The 22750-nt window shown below is 42.1% G+C and overlaps 1 protein-coding gene across 3 annotated transcripts in view; it reads right to left on the reverse strand.

Moving 5' to 3' along the window:
- NDFIP2 (Nedd4 family interacting protein 2) overlaps positions 1-22750 on the reverse strand; it is an 82929-nt gene that overhangs the window by 37559 nt on the left and 22620 nt on the right. For all 3 annotated transcript variants that reach the window (XM_075590875.1, XM_075590876.1, XM_075590877.1), the window contains exons 2-3: positions 18046-18202; positions 15766-15899 (exon numbers count right to left, since the gene is read on the reverse strand). In XM_075590875.1, coding sequence (XP_075446990.1) covers positions 15766-15899; positions 18046-18202 — 291 coding nt within the window. The remainder of the gene's footprint in view (positions 1-15765; positions 15900-18045; positions 18203-22750) is intronic.

Below are 22750 nucleotides of genomic sequence, written 5' to 3' on the forward strand. Positions count from 1 at the left end.
GTAGCTAAGTCTGGGCTCGTCTTCTGTCCCGGGGCAGATCACTTCCTTGTACATTCTAGAGGTTAGTCCCCTCGCGTCCGTTCCTCTTGAACACAGCCGCTCTAAATTTGTTCTCCGGGGCCGAATAAGGGCCTTTTTATAGAATGCCCTGACCTGTAGGTATCTAAAGAATTCAGCGTTAGGAATATTTTTTTCCTCTTTGATATGGTCAAAGGTTTTGACAAATTTTCTTCCTTCCAGATCTTTTAGTCGGAGATACCCTGACTGAATCCACTTTGAAAAATTAAAACTATCCATGCCTGGAGCGAAGTCCGGGTTATCCCAAATTGGGGTCATCAAGGAGTTTTGTGTTGTTAGAGAACATCTAAATTTGGTGGCCTCCCAAACTTTAAGGAACTCAGCATGGCCTGCAGAGGTGTCCGCATTTTGGACCGGCTTATCTTGGGTAGCCAGATTAGGTTTCGCAGCTCTAAGGGTGCGCAGCACTCTCTCTCTCAAGCGCCACCCATCTCCGGAGAGTCGGGTCGGCGTGCCACTGCAGAATCTGCGTTAGCTGGGCCGCTTCGTAGTAGGCGAGCAAGCAAGGCACCCCCAGCCCTCCTCTTGAGGTCGGCCTCCTCAAGATATCTTTTCTAATTCTTGGGCCCTTTTATTCCAGATAAACTTCGTTATTGCGGACTGCAGCGAGAGGATCTCCTCCTTTGGCAGGGGGATCGGGAGGGCCTGGAAAAGGTATAGCACCCGCGGAAGGAGATTCATTTTTACGCTATGAATTCTACCTATCCAGGAGATGCCACACTCCGCCCATCTCCTGAGATCCTCTCGTAGAGTCTTAAACAACCTGGGATAATGTGCCTTATATAAGGCTTTGTAATCTTTAGTTAGATATACCCCTAGGTATTTGATCGTGGAGGGCTGCCATTTAAAGTTAAAGTTTAGTCCAATTAGTTTTTCCACTGGTTTAGGTAAATTTAGATTGAGGGCTTCCGACTTGGTCTGATTAATTTTGAACCCCGAAATTTGGTTAAACTTCCCTAGAGTTGAAAAAACAGAGAGGTGAGAGGTTTGGATAATGTCAGGATCACATCATCCGCGTACAGCGCCACTTTATGTGACTGCTCTTTTAATGTTATTCCCGAAATATCCGGGTTGATTCTCAGATGTGCCGCCCAGGGTTCTATACAGAGGGCGAACAACAAGGGGGACAACGGGCATCCCTGCCTCGTGCCACTGCGAATTTGGAACTGTTCAGATGGGAACCCCTGGTGTCGCACCCTTGCCGCCGGCCCCTCGTACAGTGCCATAATGGCTCCCAATAGACGTCCTTCAAAGCCAAATGTCTATAGCGTCCCCCTTAGGTAGGGCCAGTCGATCCTATCGAAGGCTTTTTCCGCGTCCAGACTTAATACCATTGACGGAATATTTTGCTTTTGAGCCAGATCAATCAAATCGATTATTCGTCTGGTATTGTCTGCCGCTTGCCTTCCTCCGATAAACCCCACCTGATCTGGATGTATCAACCTGGGAAGGACGATACCCACTCTATTAGATATAAGCTTAGAGAAAAAATTTAAATTCCGTATTTATCAAAGAGATGGTCCGGTAGCTCTTACAGTCCGCCGGGTCCTTTCCAGGTTTATGGATCAGAGAGATAGACGCCTGAAGCATCTGAGCTGGGAACGAGGCCCCTAGCAAGACCGAATTAAAGAGTTTCAGCATATGCAGGGCTAGAATTTTCACATATTTTTTGTACTAGAGGTTTGAGAAGCCATCTGGACAGGGCGCCTTGGCTGGCTTAAGGGACTTTACAACTTCCGTTAACTCTTCTAAAGAGAAGTCTTTCTGTAACGCCTCTCTCTCCGCTCTGTCCAATGTCGGCAATTTCGCCTCTTTTAAAAATTCTCGGAGATTGTCCCTCGTTCTCTGATTGTGTATGACCTTACCTCCATCGTAGAGCGTTTCATAGTAGTTTTTAAATTCCTCTACGATCCGCTTAGGACTCGAGGTAAGTTCCCCACCCTGCGTGCGAATAGATTGAATGTGGTAATTTGGTATTTTGTTTCTTAGTCTATTAGCTAAGAGAGTGTCCGGCTTGTTCGCCTTCTCAAAAAACCTGCGCTTAGTCCAGCTCATCTCCTTTTCAGCCTGGGAAGCCAATCGTATATTTAACTGTCGTTTGGTATCTAAAATTTGTTTAAGGGCAGAGTCATTTTTGGAGCTTTTATGCGTTGCTTTGAGGGATGCCAATTTCTCCTGCAACTCTTTGATCTGGCTCTCTTGCTCTCTTTTGCATCTAGCGGCTAGCCACATAAGAGATCCCCTGAGGGTAGCCTTATGGGCCTCCCACAAAGTGGCGTGTGATGACACACTACCCTCGTTCTCTGTGAAATATTCCTTGATCTTGTCTGCGACCTCTGTCTCAATTTTTGGAATTTTTAACAACAGCTCATTTAGTCTCCAGCCCGCTCCCGGCCTGTCTAGTAAGTTTAGTGTGCACCGCAGCTCTATAGGTGCGTGGTCTGACCACGAAATGTCGTGTATTCCCGAATGGCAGACCACTGGAACCAGTCTATTGGACACAAGGAAGTAATCTATCCGACTATAGCGGTTATGGGGGTGGGAGTAAAAAGTGTAGCATTTGATCTGTGGGTGTTGCTCCCTCCAGATATCGACTAGCTGGCAGTCTCGTAGTCCTTGGGTAATGTTTAGTACGTCCTGTCTGAGGGGGGGATTTGGTGCTGTGCAACGGTCAAGCTTAGGGTTTAACGTCCTGTTCAGGTCCCCTGTCACAATCATATTTCCCTTTGCCTCCTTCTGCAGTTTCCGGAAGAAAAGGGAAAAAATCCTGCAGCTGGCTTGCATGGTGCATATATTGATGCCAGTGTAAGGGCCTGGCCCTGTACGGATCCTACGAGAATAAGGAATCTGCCCTCTGTGTCCACTACCTTCTTTTCTAGCTTAAACGATATTCTATTGTGAATTGCTATGGCTACCCCTCGCTTTTCTTCTTTTGCTGATGCTAGGTGTACTGTGCTAAAGTCCTTGTCTAAAAATTTGGGAAAGCTAACTTTGGAAAAGTGGGTCTCTTGGAGAAAGAGAATGTCAACTTTGTGTCATTTGTAATCTTTAAGGGCCAACTTACGTTTTGCGGGGCTATTAAAGCCTTTGACATTATGGGAAATGCACCTGATCTCTTTATTCATTGTGCTTAACTCGAGGCGACTCTCTATCGGTGCATTTCCGGGCTGTTCTGTTCTTCAGCGGCGGTGCGCTATTCATGGCTCCGACTTCTCTATTTTCACCGTCTCCTGCCTTGGTTGCACATGGGAAGGGGGAGGGGGTGTGGGATGGCGGGGTGTGACACAGAGGGAAAGACCATTAGGGAACACAAAAGGAAAAACATCACATAAGTACATGCACAAAAAGAACAATATGTCCTCGGCTCCAGGGCCTCCCCGTCCTGTAGCCAAGTCCAGCGCCTTTGGGGTGGCGGCTCCTGTGGCCTCCTGACCACGACCCTCCCTTACCCCCCAAAGGACTTTAACGGAACCCAGGGGGACCCACCTCCCTTGGCCCCATCTGCAGCACATGCCGACCCCGAGGCGTGAAGCTCCCTCACCACCCCGTGCCCGCGCTCTCTCTATACCCCACTTAACCCTTTAAACATACAACCATAACCATAGTTGCCTTAACTTGCCTGTATGAGCTCTAACCTTCACCTCTATTTAACTCCACCTGCCCCTACAGCGTGCTTCTACCTTGCCTATCCTCTGCCCCATCCTCTTCAAACCTATGCGCTCTTATCTCCTCTGCCCCCATGTCTCTCTCTAGGCCCCCTCCTTTTATCCTTCTCCCCTGTCTTTCTTATCCCCTCTGTCGCTTCCCTCCCTCCCCTCTTCCATCGCCTCTCTTCTCTGGCCTCCCCTGTCTTCCGTACTGATCTGCCTCATTCTCCTTGGGCGGCCCGCTGTCAAACCCTACCCACCCCCTGACCCTCCGTCCTTCTAAACCTCCCCCTTTCCTTCCGCTGCTTTCTCTGTGTCCAGCGCCAGGTTGGGCTCCTAAGTGGTGCTTTCCTCTCCCAGCTGACGCTCGCCGGTGCGCTACCGCCTGCTTGTGACATCAGCTGCCCCAATCAAGATGGCGTCTCTCTGTACGGCTCCATGTGATGGCCGCCGGAAACCGGAAGTCGTCGCCATTTTGGATTGTCTGCTGCCTCGAGGAGGATGGAGCGCGCTCTCTCCTCCCGCCTTTTTACCTCTTCCTGGTTCTGCGCCGCACGCTGGATCGCGAAGAGCGCCATTTCGCCCGCCATCTTCTCGCAACCTCCAGGACCGGAATCAAAAGGTGAGTTTCTCTCTTTTCTTTACCAGGAGCTGTCGCGAACTGTGCTGATTGATGGGGGGTTTTCGGGAATCATCCGGGGGCTTCCACTTTTCCCTTCCACCGGGGCATTCCAGATGCCATGCTTTCCCAAGTGGGAAGATCCCATAACTCACAGGCAGGCAACTTTTCTCTGGATTTAACTGAACAACTTTTAACTTTGTGTGAGCCATTATCGTGCCTATTGTAGTCCTTCACCGCTTGCTCCCCTTGGACTTTGGTGAGCCCGCTCCTCCGTTCCATTCGGGCTCCAGTGTGTCTGCCTCATCCGCTGCCCTTACAGGGGCACCCTTCAGGCCTAGTTTGGCTAGGAACTCCGGCCCCTCTGCAGGTTCTTTCATCGTGATGGACCTCCCATTCCGCGCCACCAGCAACCCAAACGGGAAGGTCCATCGGTACCGCACGTTCTGCTCGCGCAGAACTTTAGTGACCGGCAGCAGGCTGCGACGCCTCAATAGGGTTACGGGGGACAAATCTTGGAAAATGAGCTTTTTATTATTTTCGAATTCGACAAATGGCAGGGCCCTTGTCTGGCATAAGACTGCCTCCCTGGTAGTGTAGAAATGCAGCCGGATAATAATGTCCCGCGGCTGTTCGTTTTGACCCGGTCGGGAGCGGAGGGCTCTATGGCAACGGTCCATGGCCAGAGCCTCCTTGCCACAGTCCGGCAGCAGGGATTCCAGCCAGCGCGCAGTGAATTCTTCGCAGTCCCCCACCTCCTCGGAGACCCCCCTGATTCGGATGTTATTCCGCCTGTCGCGGTTTTCTGCATCTTCTTGCCGCTTTTAGTTAATCTATTTGCCTCTGCAAGTCGCCTGTCTTCTTCTCCGTATTTTTTTCCTGCTTTGATGGTGAGATCCACTTTATTTTCCAGGTCATCTATTCTGGTCCACAGCTTCACCACGTCTCTTTTGACCTCCTTAATTTCCGCCTGCAGTGGGGATTTTAAATCATTATAACGTCTTTCGAAGTCGCAGCGCCGTACTGGGAGAAGGGATTGACTGCTTATTCCTTCCCCGTCCCCCTCTTGTTCCGTGACGGTATCTGGAGTTGAAGCCGGCGCCATTTCTCCTGCTCTCTCACTCGCGCCTGCTCCTCCAAAGTATGCCCTGACATCGGCCAGCTTTTGCTTTTTTTGACTTGCTGGCTTCTTTGGGGCCATCCTGGGATGTTTATGCGGTGATGTCTAGAGGTTTTATGTAGATTTTGTGAGGTTTGGGGTATTTTTAATGTATTCTTCGTTGAGCGCGGCACGGAGCTATTCACTTATGCCTCCATACCCTTGTCCGTCGCGCAAGCGCCCCGAATCAGGTTATCTTTAATCTATTATTAGGTCTTGAATTAAGATCTAATAACATTTTAGATTTGAAATATGTGAAAATCCTAAGGGTTTCACAGCTTAAAATTTCAAATGTTAATGCAATTGCCCCATCCACATCTACCCATGCTCTTGAAATATTAATCTACTGATGCATGGATTCTACCCTACGAGGCTTGATTATCTGTGTGAGAAAGCGGCAGCTTTCAGGTTAAATTGCTGACGTTTCCAAGAAACAAAACAGATGAAACAGAGTCACAAAGAAGCAATACAAAGCTAGTATTCAAGAAGAATGCAGATGATAACTAAAATGTCACTGGGCTTGCATTATTGCTGAAGCTGGCTGTGGTTCACCAGCTTGCTATGGTTCACCAGCTTGCTGTTGTGGGGATCGATGTGTATGGACTGACAGAACCCGAAGAGTGGCTCCCTCCCAATGTCCTGCCAAGACACTGTTTACAAAAAGAGTACAAAAGGTTACAGGTGGCAGACTTGCATTCACTACTGCATCTGATAAACAAGTTTAATTCCGTGATACTTCTAGCAGGATAAAGCACCCAGAAGATGAAATATAAAAGACCTAATAAATTACCCTGTCAGACCCCATGAACACTAAAGAAACACACAAAAAGGTAGGCTACAGTATTTCCATTGAACAGAAAAAAACTGTTTTATAGAACAGAATTTTCTTTATATCACTTCCACTGTACAGTCAAAGGTTTTTATGCATAATGGGAGAGCAACGCTGTCCAAAATTAGATAGTACAGTAGGACTCAAAAGTATAAAGTCTGAAAAGCAATTCTTCCTAGCAGGAGCAAAACTAGGTTATTGCCTGATCATGTGATCAATGTTGCTTGTTTAAAGGAGCAATACAAAAACAAATTTAAAATCGAATGCCTAAAATCAACAGGGACACAGTGTCAGTCTCCTCCAGTATGAAGCAGTGCCATCAGGGCATGACATTGTGGCTTCTTATTGGTTGACTCTGGCATCCATCTTGATTTTTTCAGTGTACACCAATGTAGGACTTAAAAAGGCTTTAATATTCTAGGGCTTGCATTATACCAGGATTACCATTCCGACCTAGAAGAAGGTGGGTGGTGTGTTTTATCAACTACTGCACAAGGAAGGGCTTGAAGTATAAAAGCACCTTGTCCCTTCTTTCCTACAAATGCATACTTATCAGTGAGTGTGTGCCAACATTTCATTAGCATTTCACAAATGGTAGTATTTACCCGTTTCTATATTTTAGCTGAATAAAGGATACATGAAAGGAAAATAAATAAAGAATTAACACTACTTGAGAGAGTTTGCAAACATACTACAATTAACAGATATATTCTTAGGAAAGTTGATGTAATGAAAGTTAGTGAAATTATGCAATATGGCAGTGATTTATAACAGGGGGGTTGGTTACCCCTAGGGGTCTGTGAGGTGTCTCCAAGGGGTTCACCAACAGAGTCTGTAATGGGTTCCTGAGCCGGTGTGGGGACTGCGCACTAAGGCCCCAAACTGCACCTTAGCGTGGGTAGCATAACTGTCAGTCGCTCCGCAGAATGTTTTTGCATCCACAGCGGCAAGGCATTGTGGAGTGTGACTTTGAAAGCTATACCACCCATGCTCTCGGCAGACACTGAAGTTTTGTTTGGTGCATTATTAAGCATGTGTTCCCCCAATGATCTCAGGGCACTATGCTGCCTGGTATTGGTCAAACAGTTTTGTTAATGATGGTCTGGTAAGCAAGGGGTGCACAATATAACAAAAGTTGGCAACCACTGGGATGTTGGTATATTCGTTTTCACTGGTGTCCACAAAACTTGGAAACCTAAGACACTAAATAAAAGTCATAGGTCCACTGCAATTTCTATTAAAAAAATATATAATTAAAAAGGGTTAGTGTGTAAAATGTTTACATACAGGTACATCGTATAGTAGAAACTACTAGAAGCAGTGACGGGAAAGAGTAGAGTTTTAAACGGGTTCCAAGATAGTTCGGATTGAGTACGATTGTAGCGAAATTACGTGCAGTCAGCAGCAAGACGCTAGACACATTACTTATCGATTAACTTGGCTAATGGCTATTCTGAGATATTTCTATCATCTGTTTTAGGAGAGGGCTAGCCAGGAACCCAATTAAAGCAGCAAAACGTGAAATCTCATGGGGTTTTTGTTGTTGCTAGTTTTTTAATAAATCAGTTCTGTAATATTAGATAGTGACTTTTCTGTTTTTATTCAACTCAATGCCATTTTTAAAGCATCCATTGATTTCTATAGCAGGTTCTAATCCACCTCCCAAACGTCCTGTTTGGGATAATTTGTTGCAAATGTGCCCAGCAGTTTGAGCTGTAAACTGCAACAATAGATGTTACTTTAGTAATATAAGGATACATTGTAGCGGCTGTGCTACACTGACTGAAGCAGCCATTATGTTAGGCACACAATCAGGAATTTGACAGATTTATAACAGGAGCACCAAACGACTGCCAGCTTAGGTAAGAATGCAGACTTATACATTGTCACATGCTTTACATATAAAAAAAAAAAAAAGTTGGAAAGTAGTACAGTATTGCTGTTTTAACCATTGTTCCGTAAAAACGCTACTCACTATTAGATACGAACTAACACTGTGTGTATCTAAAGCGTCTGCTGTATAAATGCTGGATACAACTGACTGCAGTGCTATTTTGCTTTAATCAGGGTTATGGATACTTTATGATACCTTGTAATTAGACACTATCTACAGAGACTGATCTCATTTCAGGTTTCAATATGGTGCAAGCTATAAATGTGAATGATCTACTTCTGGCCTTGCATTGCATACAGCAATAAAAAGAGGATTACTTTAGTTCTCCTTTCATCTGAATCAACAGGATAAATTGACAAGAGTTTTACCCTTTGGGTTTGAACAATTATAATAATCCTGAGGTGGACAAAAAATTTGTGGGACTACTTCAGCTTCCTCGCTCTCACCTTTAATGAATTCACTTAATGTTATCTTAAGTATTTGGATATATTTCTTACCTGTAAATGATACTAAAAGTTAAATCTTTTATGTTGACCCCGGCGGTTTGCTCCAAAAAGTGAACTGCTCATTCCAGGGTCTCTCTCTCTTCATGCCTGCAGTTTTCTGTTTGTTTGCAATTAATAGGTTCACATGGAAGCACCATAATTTATTCATCAATATTCCATAAGATTAACATTGGGAGGTTACGTGGTTCATTTTGATCTCTTGTACACGTAGCCTTATTGGTTATCAAGATATCATCATGATATTTTCAGTATTTTAATCAATCAATCTGGCACATGAGGTTGTATTGTATTGTATGTCTTTATTTATATAGCGCCATTAATGTACATAGCGCTTCACAGTAGTAATACATGTGGTAATCAAATAAATAATAGATAATATAAATAACAGATCATGGGAATAAGTGCTTTAGACATAAAAGTAACATTAAGGAAGAGGAGTCCCTGCTCCGGGGAGCTTACAGTCTAACAGGTTAATGTTGACTTAAAGACTATTTGCAAATACAAGAATTGGTTTTATGGTCTGTTTAAACCCCTGACCAAATCTAATTTTGTATGTTTTATTGTAGTGGTAAACAACCTTTTTTTTAGCCGCAACCCCTAAATATAATTGTCCACTACGAAAGCCCCCAAACCGCGGCCTCAAAAACATAAGTATTAACTCTGTGTGGGTCCCTGCAGCCTTAACCTTCTGGCCGAAACTACAGAAACAAACTTGCACTGTAGCAGCAGCAGCCCATCTCTCTCCGTCTCCCCAGCACCTGCAGCAGTCAGAAGCAGTCTCTCCGGCTCCGTCCAATCAGCCTGGATGACGTTGTAGAAGCGAGAATATGGATATGCCCATATTTGGCCATCAATGTCGTCATTCAGGCTGACTGAACCGAGTGAAGACTGCATGTGGCTGCTGCTGCAGCTGGGGAGGAGAGAGATGGGCTGCTGCTGCAGTAATGCAAGTTAGTTTCTGTAGTTTCAGTCAGAAGATTAATTCTGCATTGTCCCATTCAGAAGCAGTGACCCTCGCAGAGTTCATTGCGACGAATGGGTTGTGCACCGCTGTTTTACAGGACTACGGTCATCTTAAGTCAAAATTTGGGTTTCAGGAAATTTGGCGTCGCAAATCGTTTAACAGAAATAAATGAAACCCCTCTTTTTTGTATTTTGAAAGAGAGATTCCTAAAGAGGATCTGCAAATACCAGAGGGTGGGGCTCAGAAGGTATTCCAAAAAGTGTGTACATTTATTAAATGGGAAATATCCTGGGCCTCACAGCAATACACAACAACAAATAGATATTTGTAAGGCCGAGTCCATGCTGCCTGCTTGCGCGCTGAGGCGCAGGGAAAGTGGGTGCTTTCCCTGGCATTGCGGTTGTTTACTGCACGCGCCGTCAGCGGGCCTTCAGGGGGCAGGCCGGGGGCGGGCGCGTCACTGGCCGGGGGCGGACCAGTGACGTCACGGAGCTGGTTCGCCCTCATTGGGCGAACTGCTCACGTGACCGGCCTGTCTCGCCGGCAAGCGGGGGATTTTTAAATTCCCCCAAGACCTGCGCTTCCGCAAGCGCGCGGAAGCGCAGGTGAGCCCCTACTAAAGCCGCTCTAATTGCGGCTGTAGGGGCTCAGTGCTGAGCGGGAGCGCGCCTCAGCACGCTTCCGCCAGCAAGCAGTTAACATGGCCGAGGCCTAACAGTTGCAATGAGATGAATGAAATGATGCCAAACATTTCAGTATTATGAGGTGCAAAGGATGTATATCTGGTTCTCATGCAAAACGATAAGGTGCGTTGGCAAATACACTTGCCTATTAACTATAAAAACGTGACAGTGAAGGTGCCATTCTACATATTATAGAAATAACGTCACGAGCGGATTTCTACATTCAGGAAAGTTTAAAAGCAAAACTGAAGGTTTTTTTCTTACTTCAGTCGTAAAACTGTCATGGAGCTGATGGATGAAAAGGGGTGGGTTGAGGACACAACCTGAAAGTATGTTTTCAGTGAGTTTCAATTAAAAGGTTTTGTATAAAAGTCACCCATTTGAATTATGAATTAGAAATCATGATGTATGATGTCAAGAAGATACGTGAATTCTTATATTCCGATCCATGACCTCTTGGGGAAAAGATCTGACCAGTGTTCTGTTATGTTATTGCCTAAGTTAGAATCTATTTATTTTTTAATTTTAAGAAATGGTCTGCATTTGTATATAGTTACATAGTAGATGAGGTTGGGGGGAAAAAACCAACAACGACATGCCATCAAGTTCAAACTATGCTAAATTTAGACCACAGATACTTATTCTATATTTGTATCTACAGTATTTTGATCCAGAGGAAGTCAAATGAAAACAACCCCAGTGAATCATCCAATTCTGTCTCATAAGGGGAAAATTAAATTCCTTCCTGACTCGAATAATAGGATTAGATTTCTCCCTGGATCAACATTCTTCCCATGTTTACTTATTTGGTATATCCCCGAATACCTTTCTAAAAAGATGTCCAACCTTTTTTTGAAGATATCTATTGTATCTGCCATCACAGTCTGCATGGGTAATGAATTCCACATTTTAACTGCCCTTACTGTAAAGAACCCTTTCCTTTGTTGCTGGTGAAATTTCCTTTCCTCCAACCTTAAGGAATGACCCTGTATCGTTTCTACTGCCTTTGAAAAGAATAGTTCATTTAAAAGCGCATTGTATTGCAACGAATATATTTGTATATAGTTATCATATACCCTCTTACACATCTCTTTTCTAATGTAAAAGAAACTTAATTAGCTAGCACCTTCTCAAGTCAGATTTCCCACCCCCTTTATTAATTTCCAGTGTTGAATGGATATGAATTCATGGGTCGATGCCAACAAGATCCACAGCAACCAGAAAAAAAGCATATACTTGAAGTTCAAAAGTTCAAAGGAATTGTATGTTACCTCTTTCTGTGTGGCTACCCTTGAAGCATATAAACCAATGATATGTTTAATCTCAGTCACCTAATGGGATTTATTAATATCGTGAGTTTCCTAGGTGTATGGTTGGCCCCGGTGTGAATGTGAACAGGACTGCACAAGCCAGCAGAGTTCAGAGCCTGCGAGATCCCGTCTCACAGTCGCCAGCAACAACTTGTGTACACACCACTATAGCAACCCAAACACTCAAAGTCTCATATCACTTGATTGAAGAGAAGAAATGTACAACTCATGAAATAGGTAGCCATTGAAGGTAAGTGTAGGCGTGCTCCCTGCCGCGATGTGCTGTAGAACGAGGAAGACGATGCACTACTCCAAGAAAAACAAACCGTGGGCTGGAGGGCAAAAATTGGGCTAAAAAACACCCTTTATTGCCACATGGATAAAAATGGAGATTCACGAACAGTCCCTCTGACGCGTTTCGCACTGGGTAGTGCTTTGCAAAGAGTTAATAACAAACTTGCAATAATGGCTTAAATACCTGTTTGTCTCTGCGCATGTCCTCAGAGGGCCTGGCAGATCACCAACACCTCACATTGAATCAATGTGAGAAAGGTGGAGGAATCACCTGTGATTTTACAAGAGTCTCCAAAAGGAGCCAATCACAGACACGGGCTGATTACACAGTAGAGTTGTATTATCATGGGCAATCTTAGCCAACCCCGTGAGACAAACAGAATATTATAAAAGTATCTTCAAAACAATCTTTTCTAATTGTTGTTATTACGGTACTTGAATAACTTTTTAGAGTTATTCTTTTTTTCTGTTGCAATTCTTTTTTTATTTACATTTTTTTGCTTATTTGATTGCGCTTTAGCAACTTTTGTTACATTCCTTGTAATTCTGATACGATGCATCCGTCCCTTCTGACTTTAAGAATCTAAATGCCTGCCTCTTTTCCATTTCCTCCCCGACCTGTTTATTTAGCCACATTGGTTTAGACTTGTTTCTTTTACACTTGTTACCCAAGGGTATACACTGATAAGTGTTGCTTTTCTAACAAGGTTTTAAAGACTGCCCATTTATCTTCCACATTTTATACTGTAAGTTTCTTGTAATTTTTTCCTGTAACCCAAGCCCTGTACTTTTTGTATATTAAAGCTAAACTTTAATAAGAAATTATTTGGGTTCTGATTGAACTGTTGCATGCTACAAGAGAGTAATCTATATTTTCGGATACATTTTGCTACAGCAGGTGTGTGTGATAAGTACATCGTTTTCATAATAAACAGGGAATAGAAACTCTGCAAATGAATTATATTTGATATTTCGTTGGAGGTGGCGGAGGATTAAAGGTAGATATTGTGACAGAGTGCGGGTAGACCATATTAATTCGAGGGACCAATGCACAGGTGTAGGAGAGTTTGCTAGTTTAGCTGTGTGTATTAACTCTGGTCACATATACAAGTCACATGCTCACAGCTATGCTGTATAAGACACTGATCCTGAAGAAATGCAGATTTGTTTTAGGTTGTGATACCTTTTAGGGTACCAACATTCTTCATAGATGAAATTAGTGTAGAGAGCTTTTGACCCAAATGTCTCTAAAAAGTATCACAACCTACACCGAAACACCATTGTATAGTGGCCAATTGTTATCAAATCTGTACAACTTGTTATACTTTGATAGGGCTTTCACTAGACATTTGTAATACAGTTCACATTAATATACATATAGTAATATCTGAGGAAAACGTGGCAAAAATCTCTAAGGCGATAAAGTGCAAATTATGGCATGGAATTTAGAATTCATGTTTGCAATTCTGCTGTATTTGTGCATAGCGCTATACATGCAACAGTAGAATTTCAGACATTCCCAATAAAGTACAGATAGTAATTATTTAGTAAAGGAGGTACCTGGAGATAATGTTACTTGCTCCTCGCTAAAAGCGTGCTACCGGTGCATCATAAAACCTGTCCTACTACTTCCACTACCTGTCACATGATAATTATCTCCCATATAAGTGGATCAAAAACAAACAAAAAAACCTACAACTGCTGCCCCAAATGAGTAGGCATAGGTGAAGCAGCACAAATAGCTTTCTAGTAACAAAGGGAATAATCATTTATTACTGTGGAATGTTTACTACTGTAGAAAAAGTTTAGCTTGTTCCTGTAACAATGCCAAATCATCTACAATACGACATCTACATCTCTCAGCTGGAGTAAGAGTTAAGCCACGGCCAGTCCTTCGATGGGGCTTTCAGTGCAATAGCTCTGGATCAGTGCCATTGCAGTTTATAGAGTAAGTGTCGAAGTGTGCACTGTCAATTATTGTGGTATCACCTTTACAAAAATAAAAAAGTGGCGACTGACCTTTAAATATGCACTGATATCTGTAACTTTGGAATCACTAAGTTATTTCATCTGTGTTGTGTAAACACCCAACCAGTCCGTACTAGAATATACTAAACATGACATACAGTACAGTATATATGTTGCTGCCTATTTGGAGCTAGGCTTCTGAGCTACACAGAATATATTATGCGACAGTGTTTTCCCTTTATTTCAACTTTAATTTTTGTCAGTTTGTATGCCCTTTTGGCACAGCTTGGACAGGACAAATCAAATTAACATGTCCTTCTCTCACTTTCCCTAAAGTATGTCCTCCTTCACATCTGTACCCTGCTTCCCCCATCTTCTACACATTACTCCCTCGTTTCAATCATACCACCCTCACGAGTCATGATGTCAACCACTTCTTTTTAATTTGTTATATGAAATTAACTGCTCATTCCAGTAATTAAACAGTAAACAAAAAAAGGTCAGGTGACAAAACTCAAACTCCTTTGGCGTTAGTCATTATATAATCTGCATCCAACAATGTTGGTGTGTTTCAAATGCCTACTTTACATAGGATTTAATTGTTGTGTAGATGCCATCATATGATTAAAATGTATTTGGAGGTTTCTAAACCTGTTTAGTTAGGATTATTTTTAACACTGTTGTGACAGTACAGGTATTGTCATATCATACGATATAAGTATGAAGGATACTAAATGCCTAAAACATTCAGTAAATTAGAGCAACAGTACAACATTAAAAGGACAACATTACATGCTGGTCAATAATGTACATTATGTAATGCCCATTAATTCAAACAGTTTCTACAAGTATATAGTGCACTTTTAAAGTCTGAAAATACAAAAAAAGGTGTGTTCCCCTGAATTGGACATTAGATCTATTAAGTACACTATAACTTAACATTACAGCCACAACAATAATTCTCTTTTTTTACATACATGGTAAAAGGTATGTTGCAATACAAAACATAACATATACTGTAGTTGATAGATACCACCATTGGACAAGGAGGTACACGCTTCTAAATCCAAGTTATGGTATCACCGTTTAATGCTGCTGCATGTTAAAAAAAAATATCTGTTTCTATTTTGGACGATATTGCTGCTTTAACAGGTTTAACAAGGTTAACAGGATTCCAAACCAGGGGAGGGGGGAGAAGGTGGATTGCTCTGGAGTTGAACCATGCTATTTCCAGGTACAGGGACCCCAGATACAGTGTCCTCTTCCCATCGCATGAAATAAAAAAAAAAGGCCCAAAACACAGGTGCGTGATATTGCAGCTTCCTATAGGATGTCCACAGCATAATATTTAAAGAAAATAAAAAAATGAAAGTGCATTGGGAACCTACAATTAAACATCTCGTGAGCCGTGGGGTCCCGAGAAGTGAAAGTAGCATTGTTCTGCTCCTAGGCACCCATTAATTAAAACAAATAGAAATGTTCATGTTTGACTGGATTGCTACTTTAAAGATAAGACGTTGCAATGACATTACCAATACCTTTTTAGATTATGTAAATAAAAAAAAATTCCAGGCAGTGCTGCTTTCATTGCAACTATATTTATTCTCGGGGAAGAAAAGGTGTGTGTGTGTGTGTGTGTGTGTGTGTGTGTGTGTGTGTGTGTGTGTGTGTGTGTGTGTGTGTGTGTGTGTGTGTGTGTGTGTGTGTGTGTGTGTGTGTGTGTGTGTGCGTGCATACATTTTTTTTTTAAAGATGCATAAAAAATAATAATGTAACAAACCATCATAAATATGTATAAAATGATCAGTGCTTACTCTTTGTGCGGCTTCTGCAGCCGCAGCTGCCATTGCGGCAGCTTTGGCCTTCTCCGCTTCATCATAAGTTGGAAGAGTGGTTGCTACGCTGTATGGAGGTGGCACAGGGTAGAATTCATTGTGAGTTTCTGTTTCTGTTGACAAACAAATATACATAAATCACTCCGTTGCTTTGCCTGTGTAGTACTGTATGTAAAAATCAACTTTTCTGTGTTAGATAATTAATAACAAAGTGCTATTTGCAAACCATAAATCTGCCTTTTCAACAATAAAACAGAGATCGAAAAGAAGGACAGATTGTGTGCCAAATTTACTAAGTGGTGCTATGCTATAGCTGAAGTGCGTCTGTTCCCTCTAACCCCCATTTGCACCCCCCACCGAGATTATGAAGAGCAGGGACAGGCACAGTGCAGGAGTGCTCTACCTTTCTCCCTCACCCAGCCGTCACACTGTATGCCACCCGCTCTCTCCCCCTGCACACTAAGCAGCCGTGCAGACAGACTCCTCAGTCACTGCTGGTCTCAGCGCGTCTAACCCTGCTTTGCGAACGTATTAGTGAAGCAGGATCGGGTGCTGTTGCCGGTGGCAATGGGGATATCACTCAGCTCTTCAACAGAGGCACACAGGGGAAAATTCGATCCCTGTGCATCCCTTCCAGCTCTGGAAGTTATCTTATTATAAAGGACAGCTGGGAAAAATATATGGGTATGGTGTCTAAACATTCCAAATATAGCAGCTGATTTACATGCAGTTTTTTCTTGACAGTAATTGCCATAGCTATTGTATGCTTTAGAGTGGCTGAATGTTGCTAATTTATGTTGTTCATGGTGATTGAGGTCATGTTTTTTTATAAAACGGTTTCAATTAAATGTATTTGGAGCGATGCCACTACAATACTATAGCTTTAATATTAAATTCAAATAGTACTGGTAATAAGGTCACCATTGTTATAATTTTACGTAACATCATTAGTTGAGTAATACAATACTAAGAAACAATGAAGGTACTTATCTATATTTAGTATACTCAATTCGGCAAATGTGGTAACTGTACCAATTGTATCAACCACTTATTCAGCCTATTTGGCATAGGAACAATAATAGCTGAATAGTTCAGACATCAATGCTTTAAGACGCCAAGAACATTCACGAAAGGCCAAAACTACTGCTGCCAATATCATCAGTGCTTTATTATTCTTGGTACTGAGAAAATAGGTTCTTCTTACAACGATCATGTGTTACACATAAAAAGCTCCCTGTTTTTCCCAGAAATTTTAACAACACATTATCTAAGTTATACTGGGCAAAAAAGGGACAAAAAAACGTCACCTTACAGCAAATAAAACTATCACTTGTGAGCACATTCACATGTCTAATGTGAACCATTAACAATGTCACTTGCCTATACGGATCACTTGGTTCCTGAAATACAGACTGTTCCTCCACCAGGCAAGAATACTTGCTCAGTAGACACAATAAGGCCACGTCGATAGCAGGGGAAGCCACGCTGATCCGTGCGGACGCTCCGCGCTGAGCCCCAGCATCCTCAATGAGGATGTCTTTAGAGGGGGCTCACGCAAGCGTCCGCAGGCGTGCTGAGTTGGATTTTTCAGCCGACAGCCAAGCTGTTTTTCAGCGCGCTGTCGCCTGAAAACATCCAATTAGCACGAAGCAGCGTCAACGTCATGGCGCCGTGACGACGGCGCCGTGACGATGTCGGTGCGTCACGGGCGATTGGCCCAGCGACGTCACTGCCCCGCCCCCCGATCGCGCCCGCTAGCTCACCTGCATGTGCATGAAATCGCACAGGCTTCAGCAGGCGAGCCTCAGCGCGGTTCAGCACTGCTCCCATCTCTATGGACGCAGCCTAAGGCTGCCTGGTTCATACTTATTAAAAGTACCAGTTTCTAATCTAGCATTTAAATATCCTCCCTACTTTCTGATCTACATTGTTGCCAGTTATCATGTATAAACATGCTGCAAAAAGCATGCACAGTGTACTTTGCACATACCGCTTTCCCTAAAGTATTACATTTATCTTCTCCAGCTATCAATCTAACCAATTGTCACATTAATCATATATAAAATCAACAGATTTAGAGAAACCTGAGAGGACGCAGTAGGAAAAATGTGCAGTTCATGCTTAATTATCCCCATTTCAGAACCCCCCCCCCCCTACATTATAATAGATGTATTTTTTTTTACTTCTACTCAAAGAAAAATTCCATACCCTCAGCAAAACGGTCACATTTTAGCCAGATCTCATGATCACTAAATTTACCTGCAGCTGTAGCCGTTTCCACAACAATGCTGCTGTATGGGGGAGGAGAAGCATCTGCTGCAGCTGTTACGGGTGTTTGTGCGGTTTGAGACGCTTGTGTAGAGGTTGAAGGCTGTTCAACAATTGCAGCTTCTGAGGAGTCGTCCTCATTCTCAAGCTAAGGGGAAAAAAAGATTTTTTTTAGAATAATAATAAATATACACACACAATTATGACCTACATGAAGTACACCATGAAGGGATGAAGTCTCTAAATAAATCACAAAAGGTGTTGCATAGCTATTGGACATACATTGTACCAGAACCAAGTCTACTGCATATCATGTTATGTTTGTGTGAGTAGAAAGAAATGTTTTCAGCGATGTACAGCGAAAATATATTTCAGGGCTAGAAGGTGGAGTGTAATAAAATGCAGTTTATTTAGGCAAAAGCCATGTAGTAAAAACAGGGAACAGAAGTCCTCCAACGCATTTCACACCCAAAATGGAGCTTTGTCAAAGAGTAATTAAAACACACAATAATTTTTAAAATAAAAATTCACTATTTTTTTTATCAGCATTCAAACCAAATGCAGAAACCTGCAACACCACAAGTCGGATCCATCTGTCCAATACGCTTAATTGAACGCTTCTTCCACGTCCAAAGCTTTATATCCACTTTGTTGAAACTGAGATGGAAGCTCGCTCATTTGTTCTAATGAACAAAATTACGTTTTCATCTCAAGAAATGCCGCCTTGGAATCCCTCATAAGTGATTTGAGATAGCGATTGTCCGCTCTCAAAAAAGTATTTTATGAATTCATTTTACGAGACGTCTGTCTCTACATTGCAGTCTATAATCAATATAGAAGTACAAATCTAAGAAGTGAATATGGTGATTGTGTTCATAATTAATTAATTAATAGTTAAGTGTAGCTATAAAAAGTGAAAGTGAATTAACATCCCTGTCCCACATACATATAATAACAAAAATAGATGTTGAAAAGAAAATAATGGCATCACGATAACGGTTAGTGTCCCCAAAAAGCTGTATGAATTCTAATTGTTCAAAAAATAAGTTGGCATAGGAAGGGGCTGTTTGTGAGAGGTTTGTATTATTTTAAGTAATATTTTATGTCTTCTGCAGTGCAAGCTGAAATAAAAGGTGAGAATGCTTACTATTTAGGTATCAGATATTACATCCTGTCTCAGAATAATCACCATTCACAAAGCCACAGAAAATAGATAATTCCCGGCAAGATATTGCACTGAATAAATGTACTGTACAAGTAGTCACTACAAGAAGTTACTGAATGACCCCCCTTTTTATTTTTATAATCTCCCTTTGCAACAGATCATTCTATCTCGCATATTGGCAATTCTAGTCTTCAAGACCCCACCGACAGGTCAGGTGTTCAGGATATCCCTGCTTCAGCACAGGTGACTAAATCAGTGGCTCAGATTGAGCCACCTGTGCTGAAGCAAGGATATCCTGAAAACCTGACTTGTCGGTGGGGTTTGAGGACTGGAGTTGCCCATACCTGTTCCATATGCTTAAATATCAAGGGGTTATGTGCTAAAGTGACGCTTTAGAGCTAAAGCACAGAAACACGAACACCCAGGGACTTGAATGTGAAGTTCTGCATGTTAGTTCACAGTTGGCATAAATGCAGTTTAGAGCATAACCCCTTAAGAATCTTTTTTTCAGAATGAGTCAGCATTCTTACAACCCCATTATTATTCATTTGTTAGCCTCTGGCATGCTAAAGAAACAAAAACTAACATTCAGCAACAGACCATTCCATGGCAACGGACATCATTTCCATAATACAATGGTTCATTGTTAGAGGTTCCTGTTCTAAGTAGGGCAAAATCTATCAGGTAAAGGAGAGGAACTTTTGGTTAGATCAGCTTTTTGTTAGACACAGAAGGAATTCTAAATATAGCATTAGTGTACTAGCAAAACAACATTAATCAAATGTAGTCAGTGTCTTGTAACAAACTACCATCCTCCTTTGACTTAAATTTTTTGTTTCATTGTCTCTTTTCCCATGTTTGTTCTAATAACACAAATTTCCACAGAATCCAGTTTTGTCCGAGACCAGTCTGGCTACTAGCACTCTACCAAATTTCTCAACTCCGGCTCACACACACTTGCACCATCCCGCAGCTTCTTGCCGATACGGAGAAGTAACTTTATGCAGTATACGCCCACACATTACCACTGTGAATAGGAAAAACAAAGCAAAACTGCAATGGCATCAAAAAAGTCTTAACATTCTCGCACATGTACCAATGCCCTTTACATAATTAAACTAGAACGCATTTATTTAGCTGGAAATAAAGTGTTTTTCATCCTTTCAGAGCCATCATAAATATGAAACCATATTTGCAACCACTTCTGTGGTCCGCATTTTCATTCAAAATTAGGAATAATGAGATATAGATATATCTATATTAAAAAGTAGCAGTATTACACAGGTAAAAAATAAAGCAATACTGCATGTATATTTGGTAAACTGAAATCCACATAGTTCGGATTTCGTGTTATTTTGATTTAAGACCAATACACTCCTAACATCATTCTATAAAATATTACTAGGAAGCAGGTGAACAAGTAAAGAAATATTTGGAAGAGAATGCACTGTGCTACTTTGAAACATTACGGCATCTCAGTTTGTTAACGTGACATAAGTATATTCAGTTATTTCTCCAAGTATTTTGCCTCACAATGTGATGACAAAGGAGCAATCCATGCAATATCCTACATGTGTTTTTTTTAAATAAATCAATTCTGTAGTATTAGATAATACAGACAACATTTGTTTTTTATTCAAATCTATGCCATTTTTAATGTTTTAATATACTGATCATCTTGTGATTATAGCCGGCTTTAGCCACCTCCCTAGCAATGCAAGATCTTTGTAACACTTTACTGTTTGTGATAATTTGTTGCCAATAATCCCAGCAGTTTAAACTGTAACAATAGATGATGTTACCTTTGTAATAAAAGAATACATTGTAGCTGCTGAGTCACAGTGACTGAAGGATTGATTGAAACTTAAAGGCAACCATTTAGTGAACCCTAGGAAGCAGGATCTTTAATAACAGGATAACTAATCGATCAGCAGTTTAGGTAATTGGTTTTCAATAAAGGCTGCATATATTAAACCACATTTATTTTATTTTTTTCAAAGTGCCGCACGGTAAATGAGCTGGGACTTTCTGAACCAATGTTCTGACAGGCTACCGGGGCTACCAAGTTGGTGCCAGTAAGTCTGCTTGTGACGGTGAAGGGGCTAACCAGGCTCACTACTAAAGGATCAGCCCACTTGATTACCCCTGATTCGTGTGTTGAGGTCCTAGAGTGTCAGCTCTTGGACCCAGTTGTCCTAAATGCATTACTGTGACTGTATGCTAATTATGCGACATTAAAGATTTGTTTGTGTTTTACCTTTCCTGGGGTGCTGGGACCAGGAGATTTATAGGCTTTAAGTTTCAGAGTGGGTTTGTCAGAGAAAGTCTTTAAAGAATGTGTCTGTATCGGGGTTCCAGAGTAATTGGATACCCCAGGATTTGGATCTGGCAATCGGAGTGAGATTCTCGGATGCAGCCAAGCACATTGCTCCGGGCAAACTCGGACTCTGAAAACGTTCTTACAACTCTCCGCCAGGATTCCTGCTGCAGCATCATCCAGACAAGGTAAACGGACATGAAGGGGTTAATGTATACCTGCAATCATACACGCGGTCTGTAACAGGGACTTATCCCTGTTAAAGAAACTTGCCTCTAATTATGCAGTGTGCTGGTTAATTGCAAACCAGCAATTAAACTCCAACTGGCTGATTAGAGCTCTCTCAGAAATAGCCAGTTCTGAGACAGAAAGGAGGATTCTTTAGAGCTCACAATTGGAGCTGACCCAGGGAAGACAGACCAGAGTTCCCTAGTCCACAACTGTGCTGACCTGGGGAACAACCAGATGGCTTGAGCTGCAAAGAGACTGCAGGCTGACAGCAAGACAAAAGGGGACAAGATTTCTAAACCTGGATCCTGATATTGCTATAGCACACAAGGAGAGCAGAGAGCACTTCCCCCTAGAGCTACAAGAAACAGATAAGACTTTCTTATGGGACTGTTATATATCTGTATATATATTTGGGCTGGTAATTAGCTTAGCTAACCACCCAATTAGAGAGGGAAGGACTACATGTGTAGATATTCTCCAAAGTGAAGTAGGTTTTCGTTTGCTTAATTTGAATGTTTTTGTTGTGTTAAAAGGACAGGCGCAATAAAGACCAATTTAAGTTTCACTTTAAACTGTCTCCATTGCATACCTCTGCACACGTCTCTTACAGGGTCCCTAGTATAAAGAGGGGTCCCTAGTATAAGGAGATTCCCAGATACATGCCCAGGTACTCTGGACCTGGTATAGGGGTTCAGGGGGTGCTCCAGCCAAGTGCTAACGCGGAGAGTAATTTCTTGTGTGTAAAAGTTTTTAAAGTTAATTTCTAAAGCGTGCCAAGAATGAAGCTAGTGAGTGTAGGCAATATATACTCTCACGCCATCCCTGACACTAAAACAGGGATTTAGATATTCTATCACACAGAAGACAGGACACAGAATATTTTATTAAAAAGAGTTATATTTAATAGGTATATGTACTGAACCTGTGAATGAACTGTGGGATTTCCAAGTCATGGATTCCGAGAGACCAGATGGCTACCAAGC

This window comes from Ascaphus truei, chromosome 3, assembly GCF_040206685.1.
Source record: "Ascaphus truei isolate aAscTru1 chromosome 3, aAscTru1.hap1, whole genome shotgun sequence".
NCBI classification, from domain to species: Eukaryota; Metazoa; Chordata; class Amphibia; order Anura; family Ascaphidae; genus Ascaphus; species Ascaphus truei.